The sequence below is a fragment of the Pezoporus flaviventris genome, unplaced genomic scaffold (genome assembly GCF_033815535.1).
Source record: "Pezoporus flaviventris isolate CSIRO_AGI_PZ_B2104156 unplaced genomic scaffold, CSIRO_AGI_Pfla_v1 ptg000007l, whole genome shotgun sequence".
Classification (NCBI taxonomy): Eukaryota; Metazoa; Chordata; class Aves; order Psittaciformes; family Psittacidae; genus Pezoporus; species Pezoporus flaviventris.
The window spans coordinates 42,504,013-42,531,439 of NW_026892555.1; the positions used below are offsets into that span (position 1 = coordinate 42,504,013).

The window sequence follows — 27,427 nt, forward strand, 5'->3', positions numbered from 1 at the left end:
AGATTCATTCATAAGCATTTTAGCTTGTTTAAAATACGTTTTTATGTGAGAAGTAATTTATAATGGTTCTTTGCTTCATGTTATAGTATGACAGTATTCAGTCAGGTTGGCTTGCAGGTAAAATTGTTGAAATCCAGGAAGTTAGAATAATGTATTTTTAAACAAGCACTGCTTTTTATTCTTACCTATTTTGAATAGCAAAATAGCATGAAAATTTATTAGTGCTAGAAATATAGTTAATGTTTACTCTTTTCAGGTAACAAGACAGTTGTATGAGCCTTTAGTCATGCAACTCATTCACTGGTTTACCAACAACAAAAAATTTGAGAGTCAAGATACAGTGGCACTCCTGGAAGCTATCTTGGTAGGTCGTAAGTCTTTCTCCTCTTTTTCTCTGTGCCATGTGACTTTATTTTTTACTACTGAAAGAACCAGGAACCCGTGGACAGATATAATGTCTCCTTATTTGTCTGAAAGAAGGAAAAAAGATTAACAGCTTACTTTTTATGACCATCTAATATTTTTTTACTGAGATTTTGATGATGGATTTCTCTATTTCTTTGCAATTCTTAAAATGTAGGTGTGGCATCTTTATAGGATTAATGAAACACTTTTTATCATCAGTGTATAGAAGGAACTACAGAAATACTTTCACAATCCCCACACTTCTCCAAATGAAAGTTGTTTTGATATGTACTTAATTTTTCTCTAAGTTTCTTTAAAGCTTTTGTGTCTGGTGAAAGCAAATTTAAAACTGGCTTTGACCTGAAGTGGTTGGAAGCAAGGTAGGTCAGGAGGGTTTGCAGTACTTTTTGTAAATTAAAGTCAGTGTTTTTGGTTCTAAAGCAGAGGAGATTGGCTCATCCAGAAATGAAGTGACTTAGACAAGATTCCTAAACTGGTAGCTGAGACAGGGATAGAAATCCAGGTGTTTGAGGCCTAATCCAATCCTGTGAAGGCTAGAAATAACTGCCTTTCCCTTGGATAACAGTAATTTTGAAGCTTCATTTTTTCTGGGACACTTTGAGTTTTTCAAGTTACAAATAACACTGTCTAAATAAGCCGTCTTAATACTGCACTGAGACAATGGCAGGTTTTGGGGCATTTCATTGTGGTAATGAAATACTCTTGTGCAATTGCAGAGTGGCATAGTGGATCCAGTTGACAGCACTTTGAGAGATTTCTGTGGTCAATGCATACGAGAATTTTTGAAATGGTCCATTAAGCAGACAACACCAAGGCAGCAGGAGAAAAGCCCAGCAAATACCAAGTCTCTTTTTAAACGTTTGTATAGTCTTGCTCTTCATCCCAGTGCTTTCAGCAGACTGGGTGCAGCACTTGCTTTTAACAGCATCTACAGAGAATTTAGGTGAGCAAACAGAGCTTGAAACACTAACTAATTTGGAATAAAGGTTCGAGGAGATAAAATGAATTAAATGTAAAATAGTCACCCACTGAGACTCATTCTATTAATATATATGACAGCTGTAAAATTGAGTTACTTGGCTTATTTATTTTGAATTATAATTTTGTAGTTTGGGCTTTCAGAAAGAAGGGAGCATATAAATCTAAATTTCTATGAAGTTTGTGGGAAGTAATTTATTCCTTTTAAATGTGGTCAGCAAATTTCATTGCTGTTTTTCAGAGTGGTTTAAACGTATTTTCTTTGTGCAGACATCTTGTGCAGTTTATTTCTACAGTATTTTAGTTTTATTAATTTACTTATTTATTTATTAAATTAGAATGTCACACTTAGTGCTTCTTCTACTCAAGTTTCTTATCAAATTTATTCCTGATTTTTAAAGGGAAGAAAATTCTCTGGTGGAGCAGTTTGTGTTTGAAGCATTGGTTGTATTTCTGGAAAGTCTGGCCTTAACCCATACAGATGAGAAATCATTAGGTGAGCTGTAATTAATTGACTATGGAATTAAAAAAAAAGTCATCCTCTTGAATCTTGGATTAGAAAAGAAAAACTGCTATAACTGCAGGAAAAGTAAATGTGCTTACTTCTGCAGCAAAGGAAGGATCACTTTTCATTACTCAGGTTATTTGGTACCTAGTTAGGAACTCTTTGAATCAGCTTCTTTCAACGTAAAAAGGTGGAAGATTTTGAGCCCAGGAGAAAGAACCTTTTCACGTTCGATGACTCACAGTTTTATAGTAACGCTAAAAATGCTACTGGTGCTTCTGATTTGATTCCTGGATTAGCAGTTACACAGAGTAAAAATGTAAAGTATATTCTTTTATAACAAACAAAATGCCCCAAAAATTAACATTTCTGTATATTCTGTGGAAGATTTCCACTGTTTTGTAATAACCTTTCCTGGCCAACTTGTCCTTCTTCTCTGCAGCAGTTTGTAGCCTTATGAAGAATCCATGACCTCTACCAGTGTACTAATGATTCTTCAGTAAACCTGCTCTTTTATCTTCTTTTTTTTTGCCCCCCATGTTCTGACTTTCATCCATTAATAGTAATTAGAACGCACACACAAAAAGATGTTACAAAGCTTTATTTCTTACCGAGAAAACAGTTCAGGATATGATAAAGTGTTCCCAGAAGAAATAGTAAAATGGGAAAATTTTGTAGTTTCTCTGTGCATGATCACAGAAAGCAGAATACACTGTTTTACAGTAGATGCCTGATGTTTGGCTAAGGCCGTATTGGCCTGACTATTTTGTAATTTTATTCTGTGGCCTTGAAAAATTGCTTGTAGAAACACAGAGCTGATAGACAGTATCCTGTAAGTCTCTTGCATCATTTTTGTAGTGCTAATACCTCAATTGGTTTAACCAAGTTACTAGCATTTATTTAATAGATGTCAATTCTCTCTTTTTAACAGGTACCACTCAACAATGTTGTGATGCAGTTAATCACCTGAAGCGCATAATCAAGCATAAAGCACCTTCTTTGAACAAGGAAGGGAAACGGCGAGTACCACAGTCAGTAATTTGCCATTCTGGGGGGGTTGGTTGGTTTGTTTGTTTGTTTTTTTTTTTTAATACTGCATTTTAATTAATGATGTATGTAGTTCCATTCAACTCTTGGGATTCTGAATGAGGAATTCATCCTGTGGCTGTTGCTGATGCAGATCTCCTGATACGTCTGTTGAACCACTGATGGGAAATGCTGGCCATGATTTTTACAAGATCGTGATGATCACTTTATTCCAGCATTGTGAGCTTGCTTTAGTTTGGCAAGGACAGGTGGAAAAGAAAAGCAGATTTCCCTCCCAGCGGTGTTCATAATAACATTAGCACTGGTGCTACAAAGCACTTGGAGGAAGCTCCTTTGAAGTCTTTCTTATTGCTTTTAAGTGTTAGCAGAAGTAGGACAAATGGCAATAGAGTGATGGTCAGCAATTAAAGAAGGCTATTGAAAAAGGTAGAAGAAGCAAGAATGGATTCAGTATCAGGCTGGATGAAGCTGAGTCTCATGGTCTGATCATATAGCTGACCACTAACCCTGCTTTGAGCAGGAGGTTGGACTGGTGACCTTCTCAGGTCCCTTTTTACCTGAATTATCATGTGATCCTAAAGAAACAGACAAGTGAAGTTTGAGAATTATCTCACTGGTATGGCATTTGGTAAGTTAGCAGAGTGGATGATTAGGGATGAGGAGAGAAACTGGGGGGGCTTATTTAAGCTTTAATCTTCATTTTTGTTTCTTTGTTAACAAAGAGAAGGGGAGGGACCTGATTCTGATTTTTAAATTGTTGCTACAAAGGCTACGATCTAGGGATCCAAAGTAAACTGAGGAGAAGGGAAAGCAATGCATGAAATGCTTGTAGAGGAGATGGGCTGTGCTTAGATAGGTAAAAGGACATTGATACTGCTCTTAGAACATTGTGATTTATTTTTTTTTTTTTAACTGGAAGACACTGGTTTCTTGGTAGATACCAAGAGGAATTGTTAATCCCTAATAATTTTGTGCAGAGGATTTCCAGCTACTAAGTCAGTGTGTCTTTTGGACATTGTCATGTGGCTGTTAAGGCAGTGTGGACGACCTCAGACAGAGTGCCGACATAAAGCCATGGAGCTCTTCTATGAATTTGTTCCTTTATTACCAGGTATTTTAAATCACAATGCACCATTATCTTTCCTTTCTAAACACTCTGCACAACTTCCCTCTATGTTTTCTGCGCAAAGTATTAATTACAAGAAAAAATATTTTTTAAATAAATGCCTGTTTCCTCCGTGCTATTAAGCAGAAACTGAATAGTTGCACATATTGGAAATCAAATACCGTGAGAACCTCAGGGTTTGTGGGATATTTGTGGGCATAGATGAGGGTTTTATTGTGAGCTTCCTTCTAGCCAAAAAAGAGAACTCAGAGGCCCAGAGCTGCTGTTGTATCCACCTATGAAGGCAGTATTTGCTGAGTGGGAACTAGTAGGAGTGTTTCAAAAACTGGCTGCTTCTTTGTGGGTAATTTTAAGTTGTATGACCAAAGCTACATCAGAACCAACACCCCCTGTGCTAGAAGATCCAGTTCAAAACACAAAGTTTGGGCATGTCCATCCATTTGCTCTAATTCCTTCCTACTTTGAAATGTGTTTTTTCCTAGAGAATTTATGTTTCTGTTTTTATTCCTACCAGGAAACAAGTCCCCATCTTCTTGGCTGGCTGATGTTCTAAAAAATCAAGATGCTTCTTTCCTCATTAACAAATTTGAAGGAGGTGGCAGCGATGCTAAAAGTCCATCTGGGATCCTTTCTCAGCCGACTCTCCGTGGTATGCAGGAGCCCTTCAGTTTACAGACTGTAATGCGATGGATGGATATGTTCTTAGCAGCACTGGATTGCTACAATACATTCTTTGAGCTGCGAATGATCAAACCTCATGAAATACTGGGTGAGTGAATAACTGTTGCATTAGGCTCTTTTCATGTTTGTTACACAAAGCCCATCCAAGATGAGTTCCTAACTAGGACTTTAAGCTTTATTCTTAAATACAGAGTTGATGAATTTGATAAACTCTCCCAAAGGCTTCAGTGACAGTTGTAGTACTAGGATGTTTTTTGATGAAGAAGTGCTTTGTTAACAGTGCATCTTAAAATGTTTCCTTTTAGTCTTAGAAATACACCTTTACATTTCAGTCTCTCAGTCATCTACTCACCAGCAACTTCTTTTACTCTCCCATCTTCAAAAATCATTCTGTACAGCCAATTTCCCTTTGGTAAGGAGAGCAGCAGATTATGTATATATGTGTTTGCGTGTTTATTTCCCCTCAATCCTTCCAAACCTGTTTACCTACTCTTTATTAATGTCTGGAGAATAAAGTTACCTTTTCATTTCAAGCCCTGTACATTTTCCCTTTCTTCAGTTCCTGATGCTTCACCTGCATCAGGTCCAAACCCCTTGTATTTGAATTTTGATTGGGTGCATTGTCATACCTTGTGTAGCCATAGGGTCTCTCGAAGAGTTTTTCTTTTAATTATTTATGACAGATTAAACAAAATGCTTTTTTTTTGTCACTAATAATATACTTGGATAGTTATTTTAATATGAAGTCTTGTACAAGTTCCAAGTTGTCTGTCTGTCAGTGTCGTCTCTTGGTTTAAAACCATACTGTAAGGTCATTGTTGGATGCAGCTAGTATCCAGTTAGTTGAGAGCTGCTGTATCATTTCAACTTGGTCTGATTCTTCTTAGGTATAAATGCAAGATCCTCATTCTTGGAAGCTGTGCAGTTCTTCCTGGAAACTATTGCTTTGCATGATATCAGTGCAGCAGAGCAGTGCTTTGACTGCAGATCAAAAGGTAGCATGTTCAGTCCACAAGAGAGAGACATGTATAATTACAGCAAGTGTACCATTATAGTCCGAATCATGGAGTTTGTCACCATGATCCTGGAAACGTGCCAGCAGGATTTCTGGAAGGTAGGCACTGAAATCTGTAGTGGATAAAGGATACAAATTTTATATGTAGTTAAAGATTTGTGTCTTCATTGTGAGGTTTGTTCACTGGAGAGCGTCATCTTTCGTGGTGCTTTAACTGAAATTGATTCGTCGCAAACTGTTACGGTCTTAGCGTGTAAGTGAATAGAATTGTACTGCACAAATGAATTTTACTGGGTGATGTAGTTTTGATTAGAGGAATTAACGTTTCCTGTATATTCCAGTTGTATATTGACTTATCAGTTCCTGTATGTTGACTGTGAGATTGCTGTTTAGTATGGAGTACTTGCCGTGAATATTTCCCCCATGACTCCTAATGGCCTTAAATGTGTGGAAGTGATAGCTGCTTAAAAGTCAGAAAGTCAGATTGTGGCAATTCTTTCTTGAATTCAGTATAGATACTAGGTCTCTCAGTTTCCCTAGCTTTGATGTAGTAGAAACTCTTACTTAACTATATAAAGTATAGTACTTGTAAGTCTCTTATGAAGTTTACACTGCCAAGTTTAGTTCTGAGACTGTGACTGTAATTTTCTGTAAATCTCTAATAGTGTGCAGACGTGTACATCTGGATTTCAGAGTGATTACAGGTGTATAATCAAGACTGAAACAGGCCTGTGTGGACTTAAAAGATCTTCTGTGCAGTTTGATGAGATAGCATAAATGCTGTGTATAATTTTATAGATACTTAATTTCTGTGGATTAGCACAATTGAAAGTCAAGACATTTCATAGAGTAAGAGAATGTCACTTAGTGAGAATAGTTACTGTTCCATATTTGGCTTCATTTTAGGTAGAAGAACTAATGATAAGTTATGGAGAATATAATAGGGAAATCTAAACTAATTTTTAAATAAAGCTTTTGTTCGATGTGTTATTCTTTTCAGCTACTTGAGAAGGAACTGCTTAATTCAAATTTTATAGAGCTTCTCGTGATGACAGTGTGTGATCCATCGCATGTGGGCTTTAATACAGCTGATGTACAAGTCATGAAAAATCTCCCAGATATCTCAGTAAGACTTATGAAAGCTTTGATGAAATCTCCCTATAAGGAATCTTTGAAACTGTGCATAAAAAAGAGAATCACACTGCAGAGGTAAGTGGGGATTTTCTGGTAAGCATGAATCAAGAATAAATGCCACCCACCATGAAAAATGGAAAATATATAACATGGCTGCACATGGAGCTCTCCACCAACGTAATGTTCCTGCTTCTCTTTTCTCATTAGCCTTGAGGACCTTTGTTGTGTTGATCTGTTTAATTCAGAGGCACGTTTTGATCAAGTTAGGTTTAGTGCTGTCCTTTCTGCCTGCAAGCAACTCCAGAAATCTGGCCTGCTTCATTCTGTTCTTCACAATCAGGTAATTGTTTATCCAGAAAATACAGGTGAATATTTTTATACAGTAAAGGGCTTTTCTTGTGTAGGATGCCAGTATGACAACAGAGAACAGGTCAGATGAAGAAGTTAAGTAAAATGAGATCAACCGTGAAGGACTGGACTTGAATGGGACCAGAAATAAATGTTTTATGTTTATACTACAAATCTGAGTGGCATAATACTTGAGGTTTGAAAGATCTTTGTAGTTATGTCTTTCTCCAATTTCCAGTTTCCAAGATCTGGAGGCAACCAGAATCTACCTAAAACTTCCTTTCACTGAACTTCACAAGACTGAAAGATCGAAAAATCGGGATTCACTGTCCTATAAAGGAGACATTTTTCAACAATTTTTAAACAGAGAATATTCAAAGTGATGAGAAAGATAAGAAAATTAATGCCTTCTGGCTGATCAGAAGCAATATAGTGAGTCTGAGTTGCAGGAAAACGGGATAGAAAGTGGTTGGGGGATGGGGATCCAGGCTATAGTTCTCAAATTCTACTAAGTTTCTGTTTGTAGTAAGTCTCTTTTATTTCAGGCTATACGACAGCCACAGACAGAAAATTTGTCTATTGGTGAGCAAGGCTGTATGTAACAATTAACAAAATATTTAATTTCTATGTGGGTGTTTGTCATCCATCCTTTATGTCTAAACTAAAGTTAGAGCTGTGATTGTAGGAAGGAGCTGCATGGTTTACCTTTTGTGGCCCATCCGGTTTGACTAAACTTCATTTTACTTCTGTAGTAATAGTGTTACCTGAAAAAAAAAAAAAAGTCTGGGGAGGATCAGAATCTTTTGAAGAATTTCCAGTTACTGTTAGCTTGTTCTGAGCTTTGTACACAGCAAGGTTGTGTCATAAAAAATCTTGTTCCTCAGTTAGAAAGGTGCCTCGTCATGGTATATTTGCATTACTTTATAAGAAGATGTCCTGGAGTTCAAGTGTTTTCCTTAGCTATACAGATGGATTGGAAGGCCCTTTTGTTATTTTTTTTTCAGTGTATATTAATTATCACTTGTTTGTTTGTTTATTTCCATAGGATGGAGGGCCTCCTTTCTCAGTTGGCTCTAAACTTCTTTCAGTTATTTATAAAGGCATTGCACCTGGAGGTGAAAGAGTATCTCTTCCACTGTTAGACATCAGCAGCAAGAAACTAGCTGATAGACTCCTGCAGCTAGCATTTGATATTGATGACCAGGTAGGATACAATTCTCTAGTTTCAATACTCAATCATTGTTTAATATGTCTCATCAGTAGTCTTCTACCCATATTTTTTGTAGCAGAGACTGAGGTTTTATTTATTACATTGCAGAGGAGCTGTAACAATTCTCTGGCTTAATTGAGTGACAGTTGTAGATAACAAGAATTTCAGTGTTCTGTTTATACTTTTTTTTTTGTGCTTTCTGGTAACATAAAAGAGTTTGGGATGGGAGCTTTAAAAAACTCATATGAATGAGTGGAGTTTAATATGCTTGAGGGTAACTGTCTCTCTGCCTTAATTTTCCCAGTGTGAGGAGCTAGTAAGTCTGCTCTTGAACACAGTAGTGTTATCTGTGCCGCTATCAGGAACATCACAGAAGAACCTGCTCAATTTCTGTCATGGACAGTATTTCTACAGCCTGTTCTCAGAAACCATTAATCAACAGCTGCTGAAAAACCTGGATGTGATCATAGTCCAGCTTATGAAATCATCTGTCAGCAACCCCCAAATGGTATTGAACTTCTTCTTTAAAAGGGGATTTTTAGAATATTAGGAGTAACACTTTGTTGTTGTTATAGGTAGATGTAACTGAGTGTGTTGTGAGGTATTTGGTTGCACTTTGGACAGCATTGCATTGATAGGTTTTTAGGTTTGGTGCTTTTTTTTTTTTATCATGGCCTGGTGGCATCTTCATGATCTCTGGCAACTTGACATAGGCTGTCTCATGTCAGACTGAGTGGAAAGTGCTTACATATTACCTATTATGAAATTTTTGGATTTCAGGGTTTCTTTGCATAGGACTTGATGTCAAGAATGTCCATTCAAAACAAGTCTGGTAGTCCCCCTTTACTGTGCATTGATTTTCATTGCAGAGTGGTCCCAGAGATGTAGACTGAATTTGTTTTGGATAAAACTGAACTGGAAAATTAACTTCAGCTGCTAAAGGGCATTTAGTCCATAGGACAAGAGCAGGGCTAATATTAAAAAAGTATTAAAAAGAGAGAAACACATACACAACTCCCTGTGACCTGAAATACATACAGGGTAGTTGTCAGGTACTCATTCTCGGCACCAGTTGTTTTTCTCCACAGATTTACTCCTGTTGATCCATACTACTCACTCAGTTGTGTAAGATGTACAGCTCATCTTCAGATCCACAAAGGAGACGTGTTATAATGGAGAAGCCTCCTTTCAGTGCTTCTGACAAACAGAAGGCTCATAAAGAAAGATCAAAAGTTCACTTTCCCTTTTGCTTAAAAAGATGCTCAAGAAAGCAGAGAATCCTTTTAAAAACATCTTTTTAATCCAAGATGTTATGCTTAAAGGTGTTACTTCCAAGGAGCGCGTTAAAAGACTGGGAGCATACTTTTGTAATACCAGGAATTGTTTAATTTCATTGTAGAGAGTTGTATATATGTTGTTTGAAAGGCTATTTCTTGTGATTTGCTTTTCCTTCCAGGTTGGTAGCATTTTGAATGGCATGTTAGATCAGAGTTTTAGGGAGCGTACTGTACGCAAGCAGCAAGGAGTGAAACTGGTGACAGCTGTACTAAGAAACTGGGAGAAACTGGACAGTTGGTGGGCCAAAGGTTCAACTCCCGAGAGCAAAATGGCAGTCTTGACCCTGCTGGCAAAAGTTCTGCAGGTATGCATTGCTTTATGAACTCCAGGTAACTTTTCTGATGCTGTAGGAATTGTGTCTTGTTTTCAAGAAATGCTGTTACATTCTAATGATTTGTACTGGGGGGAAAAATGTTGGAGAATACCAGAATCTGATTATTTTATTTGCAAAGTACAGAAAAATATTTAGACAGGCAGAAATTTCTAGATTTTGCACCACCCATTTCCCCACCCCCTTTTTTTTTCTTTTGTGACTTCTGTCATGTTTTAGCTGCCTCTTTTCCCTTTGGAGAATTGCTTCAAGTGCAGGGAGTAAACTTTGAAACTGAGCAGCTTCTGATAATATTGTTTGTCATGTTGGCATCCAGAAAGTCACAATGGAGGAGTTCTACACATACCAGCAGACTGCAGAAAGATCTTCAAAAACCTTTGCTTTCTGTTAAATTGGTGGTTTGGTCTTTTTTTCTTTCTCTGTTGTGAAAACATAATGTATCTACTTATCCTTTGGGGGTTTTTAGGAACTTGCAAAAGTAGCTGTATGCAAGTATAAGCAAAGATTACTTACTGAGGATTGTTTTTTTTATATAATTGCTTCTTTTTAACTTGAATTGTTTTAAAGGCATCTGTTGGGACACAGCATGTGAGCTATATTGCTGTATTAGCTGGCAGTGAAGTGACAAGCAGGAAATCTGACTTTGAGAAGAAGCTTAATGTTTTCTTGATCTGGAAAATACCCAACATTATGATTTTGTTTCTAGTGTTTAGGTGGTTTTAAAATTCTTCTTGGTTTTAAAACCAGAATAATTCTGTGTGTGCTTTTTGTTAAGTTAGTGTATTTTTGGAAATAATCCTATAGCTTATGGGGGCTTTATTGTTCATTAATACAATGATCTCTTTGACTAGTGAAAAAAAAACCAACCTAATTGTCTCGTTTCCTGTGTCATTCCAGATAGACTCTTCAGTTTCTTTCAATACCAGTCACGAAGCATTTACAGCTGTTTTTAATACCTATACCAGTCTACTGATTGATCAGAATTTAGGCTTAAATCTTAAGGTAAATTGCTCACTTGAGTGGTTTCTCTGCCCTCCCCAGACTAGAATGTTAGTTGTTCAAGAAATTCACTGTTATTTGGCTTAAATTTTACCTTACTTTGCACAGTAACATGAACACTACTTCCTTTTTTTTTTTTTTAATGCATTGTTGAACATCCTAAAAATTGCAAATTATCCTTTTCATTCTTCAGACAGAAAGCAGTATCGCAGTTGTCATGCCTTGGGTTTAGGTGCTCTTTTGTATTCCTGCCCAAATGAAAAGACATGTAATTTTTAGGAAAAAGAAAAGTGCTGTCAGTTGCAAATTGTTTAGAACTCTATAGTGTTCATTTGAGAAATGACAGCTTAATAAGCTTTTAGCAAGGAGCGGCATTTCCTACACATCAAATTACAAATTTGCATGATTTTAATGTCCATGTCTGCAAGTGTGAGACCAGTACTAGTGGATTAACTGCTGTACGTGGCTTGGTCAGGAGAGGGAGATAAAGTGCTATATACATATTGAAAGTGGAAGTTATAAAGGACCATGGAGCTTAAGGTTGGGACTAGAAGATTAAAAATTTTGTACTCATGAAACAGCTTTGCATGTTTTCTGCTCTGCCAGCCTGACTGTAGCTAGACAGGGTTTTGTACTTTACAGTATATTCAAAATAATAAAGTTGAGGATCTTGGTTTAGCTGCTGTGTTGCACATTAAATCAGTGACTTGTATGAGAATGGATGCTTGCTTAACAGAACAGTGGGGTCTTATTCATAGCCATGTCAGCCATGAGATATTAATTAGTTTTTAACTCAAACTCAGTAGTGACCAAAGCTGTTTCCTGAACTGGCACTTGAAAGGTGAGCAGCTACATAACATCTCTTTACCAGTACACCGAACCATTGAATCAGTAACCACAGCCACTGCTGCTATATTGTGGTCCTATTTAGATTGCTTCATAGTACGAGAATAATACAGTTTTTTAGTTTGAAATTACTTGTTTGGTTTTGTTTGTTGGGTTGTTTTTTTTTTCCTCAGGGCCAAGCAGTGATAATTCTCCCTTTCTTCACTAATTTGACTGGAGAGAAACTTCATGACCTTAAGAATGCTCTTGATCAACTTGTGGCTTTCAATTTTCCTATGAGGTCTGATGAGTTTCCCAAAGGAACCTTGAAGCACAATAACTATGTAGACTGCACTAAGAAGGTCAGTATTTCTAACAAGTATGTAATTAAAAGTCTAAGTGAATTGTGTCTAGAAACAGTGTTTCACAGGATCTGGAATTATGCAGTAGGTCTCTCAGTTCACAGAAGAAAATTAGCTTTTTAGTTTCTGAGTATATCTATCCAGAAGTTTAATGTACATTAAACAAACATATCCTTCTGTGTATCTGCTTCTGCTTAGTATTGAAAAATGATGACATAATTTCATTGAATTTATTTCATCCAGTGTGGCTCCTTTTGTTATTCATTACTTCTTTTTCAGTTTTTAGATGCATTAGAATTGTCTCAGAGCCCAATGTTGTTGCAGTTGATGACGGAAGTTCTCTGTAGGGACCACAAACATTTCATGGAGGACTTATTTCAAGCCAGCTTCAAAAGAATTTCCAGAAGGTCAGTCTGTTGGATTTTGCTCTTGTTCTCATTGAATTTTTGCAGAAGCAAATGTTCTTCCCCTGTTGTGTTGTTCTTGCATTAGTGATGATTTACAGCAAAAAGTTTTACATAATAGTTTTAATCCAGATTTTGCTATCGTCTTCACATTTCCAAACTATTTCTGAAGTATGAACAAGTAGCACCAATTTCCAAATGACACTTCCAAAGCCTGAGCAAATTTTGTAAAGCTTTCTGTAAATTAGCTTTTCTGGCAGATTTCAGTTGAAGATAGTAATTGTTTGTGATACCTGTATTTGCTATCCGTGTATAAGTTGATAGCACTTAAACTGACAACGAATTACTTTGTTCAACCCCTTTGAAAATACAATAGCACATTTATTTAATTGAATATTTCCAGGGTGCTAGATTGTAGGCACAGATGTGCTTTGTCCCCCTATTTGGTTTGGTCTCTTCCAAACCAAACATTTCCGATTCATAATGGGTTAGTAAGTAGTGACTGTTTTGGAGCATGTAGTTTCCTGAACCAGTTCACTTATCTTATGCCCAAATCTCATGTTTGAAATTTTAGCTTTTATAAAATTATTCATAACAACAACAATTTATCTGGTAATGTGAGGCTTGATAGGCCATAACAGTAAAGTCTCCTTGTTTTTTTCCTTCTTGTTTGCCTCTATCCTTCATATGCACTGGTAAACTTACAGGATTTTTAGGTTGTTCAGTGAAAGGATCTGAGAAAGCTAATGCTTGCTTTTGAATTGAACTATCAAAAGGTACATAAAAAAGTTTACCATCTGTTGCAGAGTAGGAAGCTGACATTTTCTTTGGCGAGCTCCACAGTAAGTGCTGATTAAGCCTGATCTTTCATGTCTTGTAGGATGATAACCCAAGAGGGTATGAATGCAGGCAATAAAAATTGTAAATGTCGCAGGGGTTTGAGACATAAATGGAGCCTGGTAAAAGATTTTTAAATTTGAGATTTCCGTCTTGTTTAGGAGCACCACTGACAAACAAGTGTTATTGTTGGACACTATTCACAAAATGTTCCAGAGTGAAGAACTACTTTCAAATACTACTCGTCAAGCATTTATGGATCGTTCTCTCCTCACTCTCTTATGGCACTGCAGCTTGGATGCACTGAGAGAATTCCTCGTCAAAATTATAGTGCAGGCTATGGATACACTTAATTCCAGGTTTACAAAGGTATTAATTCTTTTTTTTTTTTTTAGGGTTGGGGAAGGTCTAGTAAAATGTTGGTGTTGGTATGTAGGTTTCTCTTAGCTTTGAGTGAAATGTTATTTGCAAGTGTTTGATTTCTAGTTTTCTGTATCTTGGAGCAGAATTTTGTACCAGTTACACAGTTCGATTATTATTGAGAAACTTTTCTTTATTCCTCAACACGCTTTTCTTTTGAAGTTCATGTATGTTTGCATATCTACTGTGTATAAAAATCAAAGTTGAAATTATAGATATATATAAATAAAGGGGTTTGAAGTTCTGTCAAAAGCAAAACCCTATTCTGACTTTGAAATATAAAGGCTTTATAGAATTATAACCCGTTACTACATTTTAGGAGAGAGATATTCATCCTCCATAATGAAAGCTCAAATTGGGTGCTTCACTTCTAGAGAAATAAATACACCTTCTCATCATTGCAAAGATCCTTCAGCAAGGATTTAGGAACACAGATTTCTTTTCTCTATTTACAGCCTATCTTCCAATTTAGAGTATAGTTAATGCAATGAATTTGTTGTCAGTGGAGGTCTTTGCTCTTGCTGTAGTCCCACCTGTAGTTTCTGTTGCTATAATTATTGGCACCAAAGGAACTTACGAATGATACCCAGTATAGTAACATATATGTACATTTTGTTTACAGGTGTAATAAGTCTGAGCTGTTACTTGTTCTGCTTATTTTACTCCAATATCACTATAATGATTTAGGCCAATTGTAGTTAAGGCAGCTCATCTAACAAGGAGCAGGTCAACGTAGTTTGAATACCTGTGTTACACAGAGTCTGTGAGTTTTTCAGCAGCAGCAGCTCTTTTCTCTGTTTTGAAAGGTAAAAGTAAGCAGAAGGCTGTTTAGTAGAACCTGCAGTAACTGTGGAGCTGCTTAGGAAGGGCACGATCCAGAAATCTTCCTGAGGGTTTGCTTATTTGTTTCCAGTCTAATGAACATGCTTTTGACACGCAAGTCACCAAGAAAATGGGCTATTACAAGCTGCTAGAAGTGATGTATGTGCGTCTTTCAAAAGAGGATGTTTACTCCAAGGACTCTAAAATTAACCAAGCTTACCGTGGCTCCATGAATGTAGAAGGAAATGAACTTACCAAGATGCTAGTAAAGTAAGACTATTATTGATTTTATTTCCTTTTGATTTCTAATTAGGTTTTGGGCAGATAGGTTTTTAAGTATGCCGTATAAAGCAGAAGATTGATTTGTGCAGGGGTAAATGTAATCTGTCATGTAGCTTTTGATTTTAAATGGAATACACAATATTAAATTTGCATTGACAGAATGATCTCTAGTGTAGACTACAATGCTGTGTCAGGATAACTTTTCCTCCTGCTTTTGCCTTTTTTTTTTCTGTTTGTTAAGCTTGTGCTTTTATTTTTGCTTTTCAGTATGATTCTTGGCTTTCAATTTGTATTTTTATGATTTTGGTTTCAGTGTACTTCCGCTTTTATGTAGAGTATGGTTATGTGTTGTAAACTGGGTATTCATATGATTGATGAGAAGATGGGATGGGGTTTCATTTACATTTCATAATACAGTGGCACACCCAGTAGGAGTAATTTGGTTTAATCACCACTGCAGAGGAGGACAAAAGATTAATGCTTGAATATATATGCTAATGAATATTCCTTAGTTCGTTTAATACTCTGGAAAAAAAAAGGTCTGAATTGCTGTTCACTTTTTTTTTTGGTTTAGTTTTATTTTACAATACTATGTCCTGTGAGGATGTTAAAGAATTTCTTGGCTGTGGTTTGCAGATCTATGAATGGCTATGGGCAAAAGACCTATAGAAATTGCATCAGAACTGATTTTCTCTGGCTAATCTATAGCATAGGTTAGCATGCCTATCCATTCATAGTTTCTTGGGAAATTACCATGAGAGAGATTTTATGTATATGTTGAAACATCTGTGTCTTATCTGAAAGTGGCCTGTCATCATATTCCTAACATTAAGGACTGGCTGTGTAAATACTTTGGGAAGCTGTCTTTGCCATTTTAGCACAATATACCTGTGGAAAACCTGGTTTAATCTGATACTGCTATAGTAACAAAGATTTCTTGAAATTCTGTTGATTCACTGGTCTCTGACTGGGGCCTTTCTTGTGCTGCTCAGAACAAGATTTCTGATGGTGTTTTCTTGCTTTGTATTTTAAGGTCATGCTATGATGCATTTACAGAAAACATGGCAGGAGAGAGTCAGCTGCTGGAGAAGAGGAGACAGTATCACTGTGCAGCATATAATTGTGCTATTGCTGTTATAAGTTGCGTCTTCACTGAAAGTAAATTTTACCAAGGATTTCTTTTTACAGAAAAATCAGAAAAGGTGAGAAGCTGTTATTGCTGTAGAAGGCTTGCAGAACATCAGACACAAAGTGACATTACCTGATTACAATAAATCAAAGAAATGAACCTGCATTATATGCAGTTTTATTAACAAACTACCCAGTGAGGCAATGAAAGGAGTCATAGCTGACTTCCGTGCATTCTTCATGCAATTTGAATTGATGAGGAAGGTTTTAATGTCTGTTTAGATATGCATGAAGTAGTAATACATTTGCCCTATTTTCCATCCACTCTCAGTCAGTTTTCTAAAATATGAGAAAAAAACCTGTTGTTTAAGTTATCCAGTGCTTGGAATATACTTAAATAAGAGACACCCTCTTTACAGAGCACATTTTGCTGTGTATTCTTGAGTAGTTTAATAGCAAAATTTTCTTTAGGGTATTGATCTAGAAGTGAAAACATGCCGTATTTTCTATATTGTGTAGGGGGCTTTTAAAAGAAGAGATAAAAAAACTTTCAGAGCAGTTGCTACTGTGTGCAGAATTATAATTTCGGTATTTCCAAACATGCTTTGCTTTGCAGAACCTGCTGATTTTTGAAAATTTGATAGACCTGAAGCGTCAGTATACATTTCCTATAGAAATTGAGGTGAGTGGAATTGCTGGGCTTTAGTGTTCCTAAGTAAAAATTTAGTATGGCTTCAACAGAGTAGTCATTGTAGGCCCAGTCAGTTCTCACATAAAGAGGAAGAGGATTCTGTAGTGAATAAAAAATTAAGTACTCATCTTTTAAAATACATTTTCCTGAGAGAAATCCAGACTTGAAATTTAGAGCACACCTGCAGTGTAGTTAACTTTAATATACATTTTAGCACACTTAGTGTTGCAGTGAATGGCTGTAGGAATAATTGCTCTTGGTCTGTAGCATTAATTATAACCATGTACAACATGGGATTTCTCTTGATGTTAAATAGTCCTGATTATTTTTGGCAGTTTTGTAAATAATTGTAAATAAACTGTAAATTAAAAAGTAATAATAATTATCAAACTTTATTTCTTGCTGTTTAGGTGCCTCTGGAAAGGAAGAAGCGGTACATTGCCATTAGAAAGGAGGCCAGGGATGCAGGGAATAGCGGTCAGGGTATGAAAGTCACGACTGAAAAAAATGCCTTCTTACCCTTTCATGCAGTGTTCATTGATGTGTCGTTAATTGGCTTCTATAGTAGAAGGAACAAATAAAAGCATTCAATGTGCTTAATCTAAAAACCAATTTCCACCCACCCTCAAGTTTTAATGGCAAATAAAGGCGTGCTTCTTGTAATTGCCTTGATTAATGGTCTATTCTTTTTCCTATTTAGATGAACCCAAGTATTTAGCTTCTGCATCATACATGATGGATAGCAGTTTGAGTGAGGAAATGAGTCAGTTTGACTTTTCTACTGGAGTCCAAGGTTTTTCCTATAGCTCCCAAGATGTTACAGTTAGCAGTGCTCGTTTCAGGAGAAAGGTAATTTTTTACTGACTTATGTGCTGTGAGGAAGAAAAGTTTTATGCCTTGTAATAATTACATACATTTATTTGGGTTAAGAAAGAAAAATTTCTAGTCTTCTGTGTTTGTTCTACTTGACTAAGAGTGCATTCCTCCAGAAGACGAGGGAGGGGACTTGGAGCTGTGTTGTGTCAGTCATTTTCTTCTTCCCTTCTCTCTGGAGAAAAGGAGTGCCCTGCCTTGGGTTTCTAAAGTTGAGTAATGTGAGTGAAGTCCAGCCAGAGTTGTAAAAAGATACCTGTAAAACAATATACTATGATGGTTGTCTCCTCCCTCGTTCTGGCAGGTAGTAAAGTCAGAGCTAACATGAACTTGACATCTGTTGGCACGGAAAGTAAGAAGATGTGCATGTCTATGGGAGGTGCCTGTTTGAACAACACATCTAATGTATTCCCTGTTGCACACACTGAGCATATAGTCAAATCTGGAAACACAGATAAGATCAGAATGACTCATAGCATTATCATGATTAAAAAAAAAAAAAAGTACTGTTGCTAATCATAGTAACACTTTTTTTTCTTTCAGGAGCCCACAGAATACATAGGTTTAAACGATGAGATGGAACTTGAAATGGATGAATTCAACCAACACGAATGTATGGCTTCTATGACCACTCTGATTAAACATATGCATAGGAACCAGATCACACCCATAGTGGAGGAGGCCAGTATTAACCAAAATATCAGCAATTTTTCACTAACTATACCAAGTATAGGGAATCATGATTGAATCCATTTATTTATTTTCTTAACTGTATAGTGAGACTTGTGTGCTTGAGCTGGTGGCTTTTTGGCTGATAATTCTATTTGATCCGTAAAGTGAAATTTTTGCTCATTTCTTTTAAATTTCAGGGTATGATTCCAGTAGATCTTCCTCTATGGATGAAATTTCTGCATGGCAAATTAGGAAACCCGTCAGTACCACTAAATATTCGCCTCTTCATAGCAAAACTTATTGTTAACACTGAGGATGTGAGTAATTTTTTTGTCGTATGTTTTTCTGTTAACAGGTTGTATTATAATATCAACTGTGTAACTCTTGTGGGGTAAAATATTTCAACAGCTGAGATTTTTGAGTCATTCGGCTTGTTCAACATTCATTTGACTAGTTCAACATTAAAAAAGGGAGTGCTCTCATAGCCCAAAATTCCAGATAGTGCCAGTATTTTGAATGTAATATAGATGCTTTTTCTCCCAAACTCTACTTCTCTAAGTAGAAGGTGTCCACAATATGTGTCTTGTGTAAACTATAAGTAATGATTCTTTGGTGCTGAGCAAGGGCTGATTATATTTGCCATCTTTGCAGGTTTTTTTAATGGTCACAGGTAAGTCTTATGGGAACCCTTTGAGCTAAATTATATTCTTGTTGCATAAACATACTAAAATAGCATAACACATCTTTGCCTGAAAAGAAACATTTCCTAACTCTCCTTGTGTAAAACATTCTCGTCCTATTTCATACAGTGATTTTTAAGTATTATGTTTCTGTCTGGAATGTTCCAAATCCAAAAAGACTGAATTTCAGAATTAATTCAAGCAGTTTTATACCCATTTAATGCTACTTTAGTAGTAAAGCTATCTGAAGTGGAAGGATAGATGAATGGCATACTTTTGAAAATCCTTTAGGGACAGGTTTTCTGAGTGAGAGCCATATTAAGTGGGCCCTAGTGAAATAATTAACTATATGTGAATACTTGGTAAAGGTTTATAAGCAGAAGTGGGGAATGTAGTTATGAATACTTTTTAGTTTAAAGTTATTTTAAAGTTTTTGTGATTGTTGCTTCAGAGGTTAAGCGAAGTGATAAGAGGTTGATTTAGCAGTCTTACCTGTAACGATTACTGAGTAGCGGGTTAATTAATAGTTGGATAATTTGTGTTTGTACACCTGTTCTCCTGTTTTCCATAGGTTTTCCGACCTTACGCAAAGCAGTGGCTTGGTCCATTGCTGCAACTTGTTGTTTCTGGAAATAATGGAGGCGAAGGGATTCATTATATGGTAGTGGAAATAGTAGTTACTATCCTTTCCTGGAGAAGTGTAGCCACTCCCAAAGTAAGAAAATATGAAATTAATTTTTATTATTGTTGTGACTATTTGGTGAGGAATGAGTGAGTTTGTTACGATGCACTTAGAATAGTTTTCTACATCAGTTCACCGTTAAATTCAAATATAGCTTTATTTACCTGCTTGTTTTCATGAAAGAATAGCTGTCTTCATGTTTTAGTTACTATGGGGTTTTTTGCTACTGTTCATTGCAGGGAAGTATTAAGGATGAGATTTTAGCTAACAGATTGCTCGAATTCTTGATGAAGAATGCCTTTCACCCAAAAAGAGCTGTGTTCAGACACAATCTGGAAATCATAAAGACAGTTATAGAGTGTTGGAAGAGCTGCCTCTCCATACCTTACAGGTAAGCATTTGGAAAATTGCTTTTTTTTATTAGTATTTCAGGTATATAAGTGAACATTAGCAAAAGAGATTAAAAGATAAAATCACCTGCAATAGTAAACTTTTTGTCCTTAGATTTGACAGTGGAACTTTAGAACTGAACTCTAGCCAAAGATTGTCACTTAATTTGCAAAACAACAGGGAGAGAAACAAGGAAAACAGGTAGATTACAACAGCAATAACAAAAGCAGAGGTAATCTCTGCAAAGACTTAAGTTTTATTTAAAATTTTGGGTATTATCACTGAATACTGGTACACTCTTCCTGAGACTTGTGTGATCTGCTCCTGAAGTTGTTGCCAAGAATTTGTGTGTGTTTACAATGTTTTCTTTCTGCAAAGACTTTTTCATTGAAGCTAAATACTTTTTTCTGACTGTATGCTCTCTGCTGGTTTTGGTGGGAATGGTTATGCATATATGCATACTTTCTGCTGCGTTTGATGGGGTTGTGTATATATGTATCTATATACACAGAAGGAGTGATTAATGGTGTGTATATTTGGGGATTTTCATGTATATCGTTACCTTTGTGTTTTTATCCAACAGTTTAATATTTGAGAAGTTTTCTAGTAGAGACCCTGATACCAAGGACAATTCAGTGGGAATTCAGCTGCTGGGAATTGTTCTTGCTAACAATTTACCTCCTTTTGACCCAAAATGTGAAATAGAGCGTGTCAGGTGAGAAATGCACCCTTTTGGTGAATGATTTTGATAAAAGTTTAAGATAAAGAGAGCAAATCTTACTTCTCAGCATGAAATCTGCGAGCTGGATTGCTTGTTCAATGGAATCCCGTCATCCCTTTACTGTTGTCTGTCAGACATAGTGCTTTTCTAGCTGAAAACTGCAGACCATATTTTTAGAAGGATGAAAACTTTTGTATAGTGGGTGTCTGGGTTTTGTGGGAATTGAGAGAGTCAGGAATTGTCAAAGCAGGGATTTGACACTGCAGGTGGAAAATCCATGTTATGCTGTATTAAACTCTTCAAAAAGCAGTCAGTGTTCCCCTAGGCAGCTCAGGCAGGTTTTTTGTTTCAGTATAAAACTGAATGCTGGAGTAGTGGCTTACAGTAGGTCTACCTTTTGTCTTAGGTATTTTCAGGCTTTGACCAGCAACATGGGCTTATTAAAGTATAAAGAAGTTTATGCAGCTGCAGCAGAAGTGTTGGGTCTTGCTCTTCAATACATTGCTGAGAGAGAAAATGTAAGTGAACTGTATTGTGTGTTTGAGCATTCCTGTCTTAATTCTATGTACATCTTTGATATGGCTACTCAATTCATCTCCAAAAATGAATGTATTTAAAATTCAGCAGTGTTTTTCCAGCAGTTTGAATTAAAAGTTTAAACTATTAAAGGGAAAAGAATTTGAGAGCAGACTAAATGTAGGGTTTGCCCTGCTGTTTTGGCGTTACAGTGAATGGTGTTCAGCTTTTGCAGATCAGCAACTCTGATTGGCAAAACAGATCACTCGCATGGTACATTTGAAGGGTTTTTTGTTTTTTTTTTTAATTAAAAATAAAATAAAATTACAAGTTGAGAGGTTTGGGACTTTAGAATATCTGTATCTGAGGATGTTTAATAATTTGCAAGTTTTGATGTAAAATTAAAAATAATAATAATATACGTATTGTACTTAATTTTTAATCCAGTTATTTTCTAGGTAGTGAATAAGGTGAATGCAAAACTGTTACTCACCAAAACCTTCAGTAGTAGAACTAGGGGGTAATGCTTGATGATCTTAGAAGTCAGCTTGGAGCAGATGCTAGAAGTACTTCTTTACACTGCAGTTAATGAACTACTGGAATTTATTGCCAGAAAGGATTGTAGGGATAAGTAGTATCATCAGGGTCAAAGAGAAATTAGGCACATTCATGCTCAAAAAAAAGCCCCAAGCCATTAACAGGTTCTAAAAACAATAGACAATAATGTACACTCTAAGATCCTTAATTTGATGACAGATGCATGTTGAGTTGTATGAGATAAAAGGAGGACAAATTGCAGCCAGGCTCATGTGCTCCCCATAAATACCATTCTGAAGCTACTTTCAGACACAAAAATACCAAGATATTGGCCTGATCTTTTAGGTTATTCTTACTTCTCTCCCTACCATTCTTACTTCTTACCTACTATTTACTTAATTGCATTCTGCTTCTTTCACACTTTGTGGAGCATATTTCATAAACTGAAATTCTGTTTTAAAGTCTTCCAAGTTCCAGTAAGAGCAGTATTTTGAATAAATGAGCAAAGATGGTGCAAATATCTTTATCCTACAAAAGGTGACATTAAATGAAGGTTGCTGAATATTTTCTACCTTTTCACAAAAAAATCTATGTTTTTACATTCATTAATTGGAAATCTGCCAAACCGAATTAGAAGCCACTTAGGTTTTATTATATGTATTTTTATATATTACATGTTTTATAACATATTTTATATAAGCATACTAAACACCTTGTATTTCAAAATAAAGGTGTTGGTTTCAAATTGATCAAAGGAGCCTCACTAAAGTATTTAAACAGGCAATCATGTTTCAGCCAGGCATAGCTGTACAGCAGCCATGAAGCACCATAAATGTCAATGTGAGGTGGGTAGATCTTACCTAGGAAAATGCATTAGAATCAAACATTACAGCAGCAGAACTATGTCTCATTAAGGTGATAAGAGTTTCATGGCTGTCCTTGTCTTACTGTCTCTCTCATTTTCAGGTACTTGAAGATCCAGTTTATGATTGTGTCATAAAACAGTTAAAACATCATCAGAACACCCAACAGGATAAGTTTATTCAGTGCCTGAATAAAGTTGTTAAGAATTTTCCGCCTCTTGCTGACAGGTATGTCATGATTGACATGGTATGTACATTGTAGATCTAGAGGAATAATAGAAAGTAACTTGATTTTCTTTGTGGGTTCTGGTTATGTTAAGGTTTATGAATGCAGTATTCTTTTTGATACCCAAACTTCATGGTGTGATGAAAACTTACTGTCTGGAAGTAATAATGTGCCGGGCAGAAGAAGTACCTGATCTCCACTTGCAGTTAAAGGGTAAAGACTTTATCCAGATCATGAATCATAGGTGAGTAGTCTTGTGATTACAAATGTGGATGCATAGTCTAAATTTCTTGGTAACACTTTCTGTGCTGGCCACAGCATTTTTAAATACAGAAGCGTTTATAATTCATGTTCACTTTTTAATCACTGCTCTCCTAATTTGAGCTAGTGGAATCTGGGAGTTAAGTATTAGAATGGTTAGTTCGCTGTGAATGACAAAAAAACCCTAAATAGCATTATGGTGAACCAACACTGGGATGAGAATTTCTGTAGTATGTATTAGTTTAGTTATATTCTTACTCTTACATTGAACTCAAAAGTATTTACCTAAAGCTCTTTATGCAAAACTAAATATTATTACTAAAATCTAAATAGATCTTCTGTTTCTGTGTATAGCTGTGAAAAGTAATATAACTATTATTTTTTTTTTTCCCCCACTCTCTTTTTAGGGATGATGAAAGGCAAAGGGTTTGTTTGGATATAGTGCACAAGATGCTGTCTAAACTAAAGCCACTAGAACTTAAAGAGCTTCTTCCTGGAGTGACAGGATTCATTTCCCACCCTTCTGTAATATGTCGACAGCGCATGTATGATATCCTGATGTGGATTTATGATAATTACAGGTGTGTATTCACTGCAGATGTTGTCTTTCAGGCAGAGTGAAAGTGTTTGAAACACTGTCTTCCAACAGCTTGTCCCTGGGATCCTTCCAGTTCTCAGAAGGATAGAGCCTATGGTTTGCTGAAGTGGCTCTGGCCTTTTGCAGCAATTCTGTTCATTGCACTAACAGACAAAGACTTAGACCTGAACTTTAGCCCAGAACTAGGATGTTGCATCACCACAGCATGATGGCATAAGAGGTCTTAGCTCTGATGCTCCCACTCTTTTTCTTGTTGCCAGAATTTATAAGTAGTAAGAACTGTACACTAAAGAAATCTGGTAGAAGGTATATCATAGAATGGTTTGGGTTGGAAGGGACCTTAAAGGTGTTCTACTTCCAACCAGCCTGCCATGGGCAGGGACACCTTCCACTAGACCAGGCTGCTCAAAGCCCAATCCAGCCTGGCCTTGAAACACTTCCAGGGATGGAGCATCCAGAAGGCCCTTCAGTATGATCTGAATCCCTTCAATCTGGCTGTATAAAGATGTTCTTTCTGTTTGACGCCTTAGAGTATGAAACCGTCATGTTCCCAGTTTTACAAGCTGGTTGCTGTTAAATCATCTTGGTTGTGTTCTGTTACTTTTTTTTTCCCAGAGATAACTGTTGAATGGATAATTATTGTGATGAAAAAGCACAGGCAATTTTAACTCCAGCATCACGTGGGATAAGTTAATTCTCTGCCTCTCAGCTCTAACCTTGTGAACTCAGAATTATTTCTGTTTGGCCTTTGTAATAAATACCTAACATGTAATACTTCGCTTTCTGATTTTTTCTTTTCTATTTAGCCGAGACACAAGAAATTTTTGGCAATTAAGATCTCATGTTATTAAAAACAAAATAAGATACACTGTTGTCATGCCAAATTGAGATTTTTGTAAGAGCATGTTCCTGCTTTTCTCCTACCATCCTCATCCTTGTATTTTATTATGAATTGTTTGAGAGAAGTCATTAAGAGACCTTTTTCTCCTACCATTAGTGATCCAGAAAGCCAAGCAGATGGTGATTCTCAGGAAATACTCAAACTGGCAAAAGAAATGCTGCTTCAAGGACTAATTGATGAGAATGCTGACCTGCAGTGAGTAAACAGTGGTAAACAGTGTTGTGATGACTGTCTGAAGTCACGAATCCCTGAAATGCCTGCTTTGTTTATGACAGAAGAGTAGGTCCTTAGAGATTTTATAAGTATTTTAGTGTAAGAGTAGCAGCGAGATAACATTATTTCCTTTTCTTCCAATAAGCTAATTTATAAAATTGTGTCTGCAGATAACTAAGAATAACTTTATTCCTTGCCTTTACAGATTAATTGTTAGGAATTTTTGGAGTAATGAGACAAGGTTACCCACAAATACTCTTGATCGTATGCTGTCATTGCTAAATTCTTTATATTCCACCAAGATTGAAACACAGTACTTGAGTCTAATCACAAATTTCCTGCTTGAAATGACTAGCAAGAGCCCAGATTATTCCAGAAGAATATTTGAGCATCCACTCTCTGAATGCAAATTTCAGGTGAGTTGCAATATGCTACCCTTTGTGCAGCCGTATGACAAATTCTATTCGTAATGTAGTTACCACTTGGATAGGAATGGCATAGTGAAGGAGAGTTTTGCAAGTGCATTTTGTGCTCCGTAACTAACAACTGCAACAGTCATGGGTTATTAATATTATCAGAAGTTTGCTGATTCTGGGGGCATAATAATTTTGCTTTCTTTTTAAAAAAAAATTAATTTTATATATATATATGTACACACACATACACCAAGTGTGATTTGTAGAGTACTGAAATACCTAAAAAGAGGGTAGTGGAGAGAAACATCATAAGGAGAAAAATTGTGAATGGGAATACTGGTACAAGAGCTGTAAATCAGTCCTCAACTGACAAGTCCAAATTAATGAGCATTTTTGCTGAGCCTGTAGAGAAGTTTGATGTGTTTGGGGTTTTTTTAACAGTCAAGTTCTGCCCCTGGGATGATGTTTTAAATTCTGTAATTTCTGTTATCCTGTCTCAAGAAAGCAAGGCAAAAAGGCTGCATTCTTACCGTTCTCATTAAAACGTTTTTGTATTCATAGGACTTTGTAATTGATTCCAGTTGGCGTTATCGAAGTACTGTGCTCACGCCTATGTTTTTGGATACTCAAGCTTCTCATAGCATCCACAGGAATTTATCACAAGAAAGATCTCTTTCTTCTTCTGGGTCAGTCGGTGGTCGAGTGAGGGCTACCCAGCGACAATATGAATTTACACCTACACAGCATGCCAGTGAGTCCAGACCAGTGTCTTCTGAAATCTTCTTGTTTGCAGTAGAAATGATGTAACTCCTGTTGTATATGAGTTTTTAAATGTAAAAGTGAGAATGTCTCTAATATTTTGTTTTCAAGGACTTTTTTCCTGTTATGAGAAAAAACATCCAGCCACATTTGTCTCGTGTATTTTATGTTCTGCCTAATATAAAAGAAGTTTGTTTCTTAACTGCTTCAAATCTGTTCTGCCCATAAACATATTTCAGGGGGAGAGAAATAGATCTTTTCACTTGATTTATCTGTGGATATGTTACAGATTTTTTTTTTACCTTTTTTTTTACAGGTGGTAGAATTTCTTTTAACTGGCTAACTGGAAGTAGCATTGACACTTTGGCAGAGTATACAGTTCCTTCATCCTCTGAATCTGTGTCTTCTTCCATGCTATTGGTTAACAAACGGAGTGAAAAATTTAAACAAGCAACATTGAAACCAGTGGGGCCAGATTTTGGGAAAAAAAGGTTGGGTTTGCCTGGAGATGAGGTGGACAGCAAAACTAAAGGTTTGTAAACCTTATGATGCAATTTCTATATAAATATTACATTTTTATAGACCATCTTTGTCAGTTTTGGCTGGCAGTCCGTTCTAATTGAGGCTCAGTTTGAGAGATTTTGTTTCCAGGCATGTGTGGCAGTACATAACATGTGGCAAAACGTTAGAGTTGTGCTAGGAACTGCAAAACTATGTTGCTAGATGAAATAACTTTCTGAATAAGAAACTGGCCAGTGTGGTGTTTGCATTCCTACCTCTCCCTAAGATAATTGTAACATGAATATCTGAAAGTTCTGTTCCTTCTGTTTCAAATTTAACTGCTTATCTCTTTAAAAAAGAGATCTCTTTAAACATAATTTTTCCAAACTATTTCAGCTCTGCTGACACAACCTACAGCATTGCAGTCTGTCGTTAGAATTACCTGCTATTTTCTAAGAATGCTCCTTCATCCACCCAGTCGATAACTGAAAAACATTGGTATTGTCCTGGAATGTGTTCTGGAATGGCTTAGGCTCCTTCTCCCTGTTCCTTCCCATTTCACCCTTGCCTACCTTGTCATTAAAATTTTGCCTTGAAGGATAAGAGTAGGAGTTGAGGCAGAGAGCTATAGACTGACCTTTTCAATACCGGAGAAGTGCTCCAGGGCAGTTCTGAATGGACTGTGCTGAACTACAGAAACAGAGGTCAG

General features: G+C 36.4%; 1 protein-coding gene across 1 annotated transcript in view; it reads left to right on the forward strand.

Moving 5' to 3' along the window:
* The window catches only part of PRKDC (protein kinase, DNA-activated, catalytic subunit), an 81,949-nt gene that overhangs the window by 20,791 nt on the left and 33,731 nt on the right, over positions 1–27,427 (forward strand). Inside the window, exons 26-59 of the mRNA XM_061448523.1 lie at positions 257–364; positions 1,143–1,369; positions 1,806–1,900; positions 2,841–2,940; positions 3,934–4,067; positions 4,597–4,851; positions 5,651–5,877; positions 6,779–6,987; positions 7,120–7,252; positions 8,306–8,464; positions 8,775–8,978; positions 9,927–10,112; positions 11,037–11,141; positions 12,158–12,325; positions 12,605–12,732; positions 13,728–13,935; positions 14,900–15,078; positions 16,124–16,292; positions 16,835–16,900; positions 17,320–17,392; positions 17,610–17,758; positions 18,326–18,463; positions 18,652–18,771; positions 19,706–19,849; positions 20,056–20,207; positions 20,790–20,921; positions 21,334–21,445; positions 22,947–23,071; positions 23,164–23,313; positions 23,738–23,911; positions 24,926–25,024; positions 25,248–25,458; positions 26,020–26,209; positions 26,534–26,749. Coding sequence (XP_061304507.1) covers positions 257–364; positions 1,143–1,369; positions 1,806–1,900; positions 2,841–2,940; positions 3,934–4,067; positions 4,597–4,851; positions 5,651–5,877; positions 6,779–6,987; positions 7,120–7,252; positions 8,306–8,464; positions 8,775–8,978; positions 9,927–10,112; positions 11,037–11,141; positions 12,158–12,325; positions 12,605–12,732; positions 13,728–13,935; positions 14,900–15,078; positions 16,124–16,292; positions 16,835–16,900; positions 17,320–17,392; positions 17,610–17,758; positions 18,326–18,463; positions 18,652–18,771; positions 19,706–19,849; positions 20,056–20,207; positions 20,790–20,921; positions 21,334–21,445; positions 22,947–23,071; positions 23,164–23,313; positions 23,738–23,911; positions 24,926–25,024; positions 25,248–25,458; positions 26,020–26,209; positions 26,534–26,749 — 5,245 coding nt within the window. The remainder of the gene's footprint in view (positions 1–256; positions 365–1,142; positions 1,370–1,805; positions 1,901–2,840; positions 2,941–3,933; positions 4,068–4,596; positions 4,852–5,650; positions 5,878–6,778; positions 6,988–7,119; positions 7,253–8,305; positions 8,465–8,774; positions 8,979–9,926; positions 10,113–11,036; positions 11,142–12,157; positions 12,326–12,604; positions 12,733–13,727; positions 13,936–14,899; positions 15,079–16,123; positions 16,293–16,834; positions 16,901–17,319; positions 17,393–17,609; positions 17,759–18,325; positions 18,464–18,651; positions 18,772–19,705; positions 19,850–20,055; positions 20,208–20,789; positions 20,922–21,333; positions 21,446–22,946; positions 23,072–23,163; positions 23,314–23,737; positions 23,912–24,925; positions 25,025–25,247; positions 25,459–26,019; positions 26,210–26,533; positions 26,750–27,427) is intronic.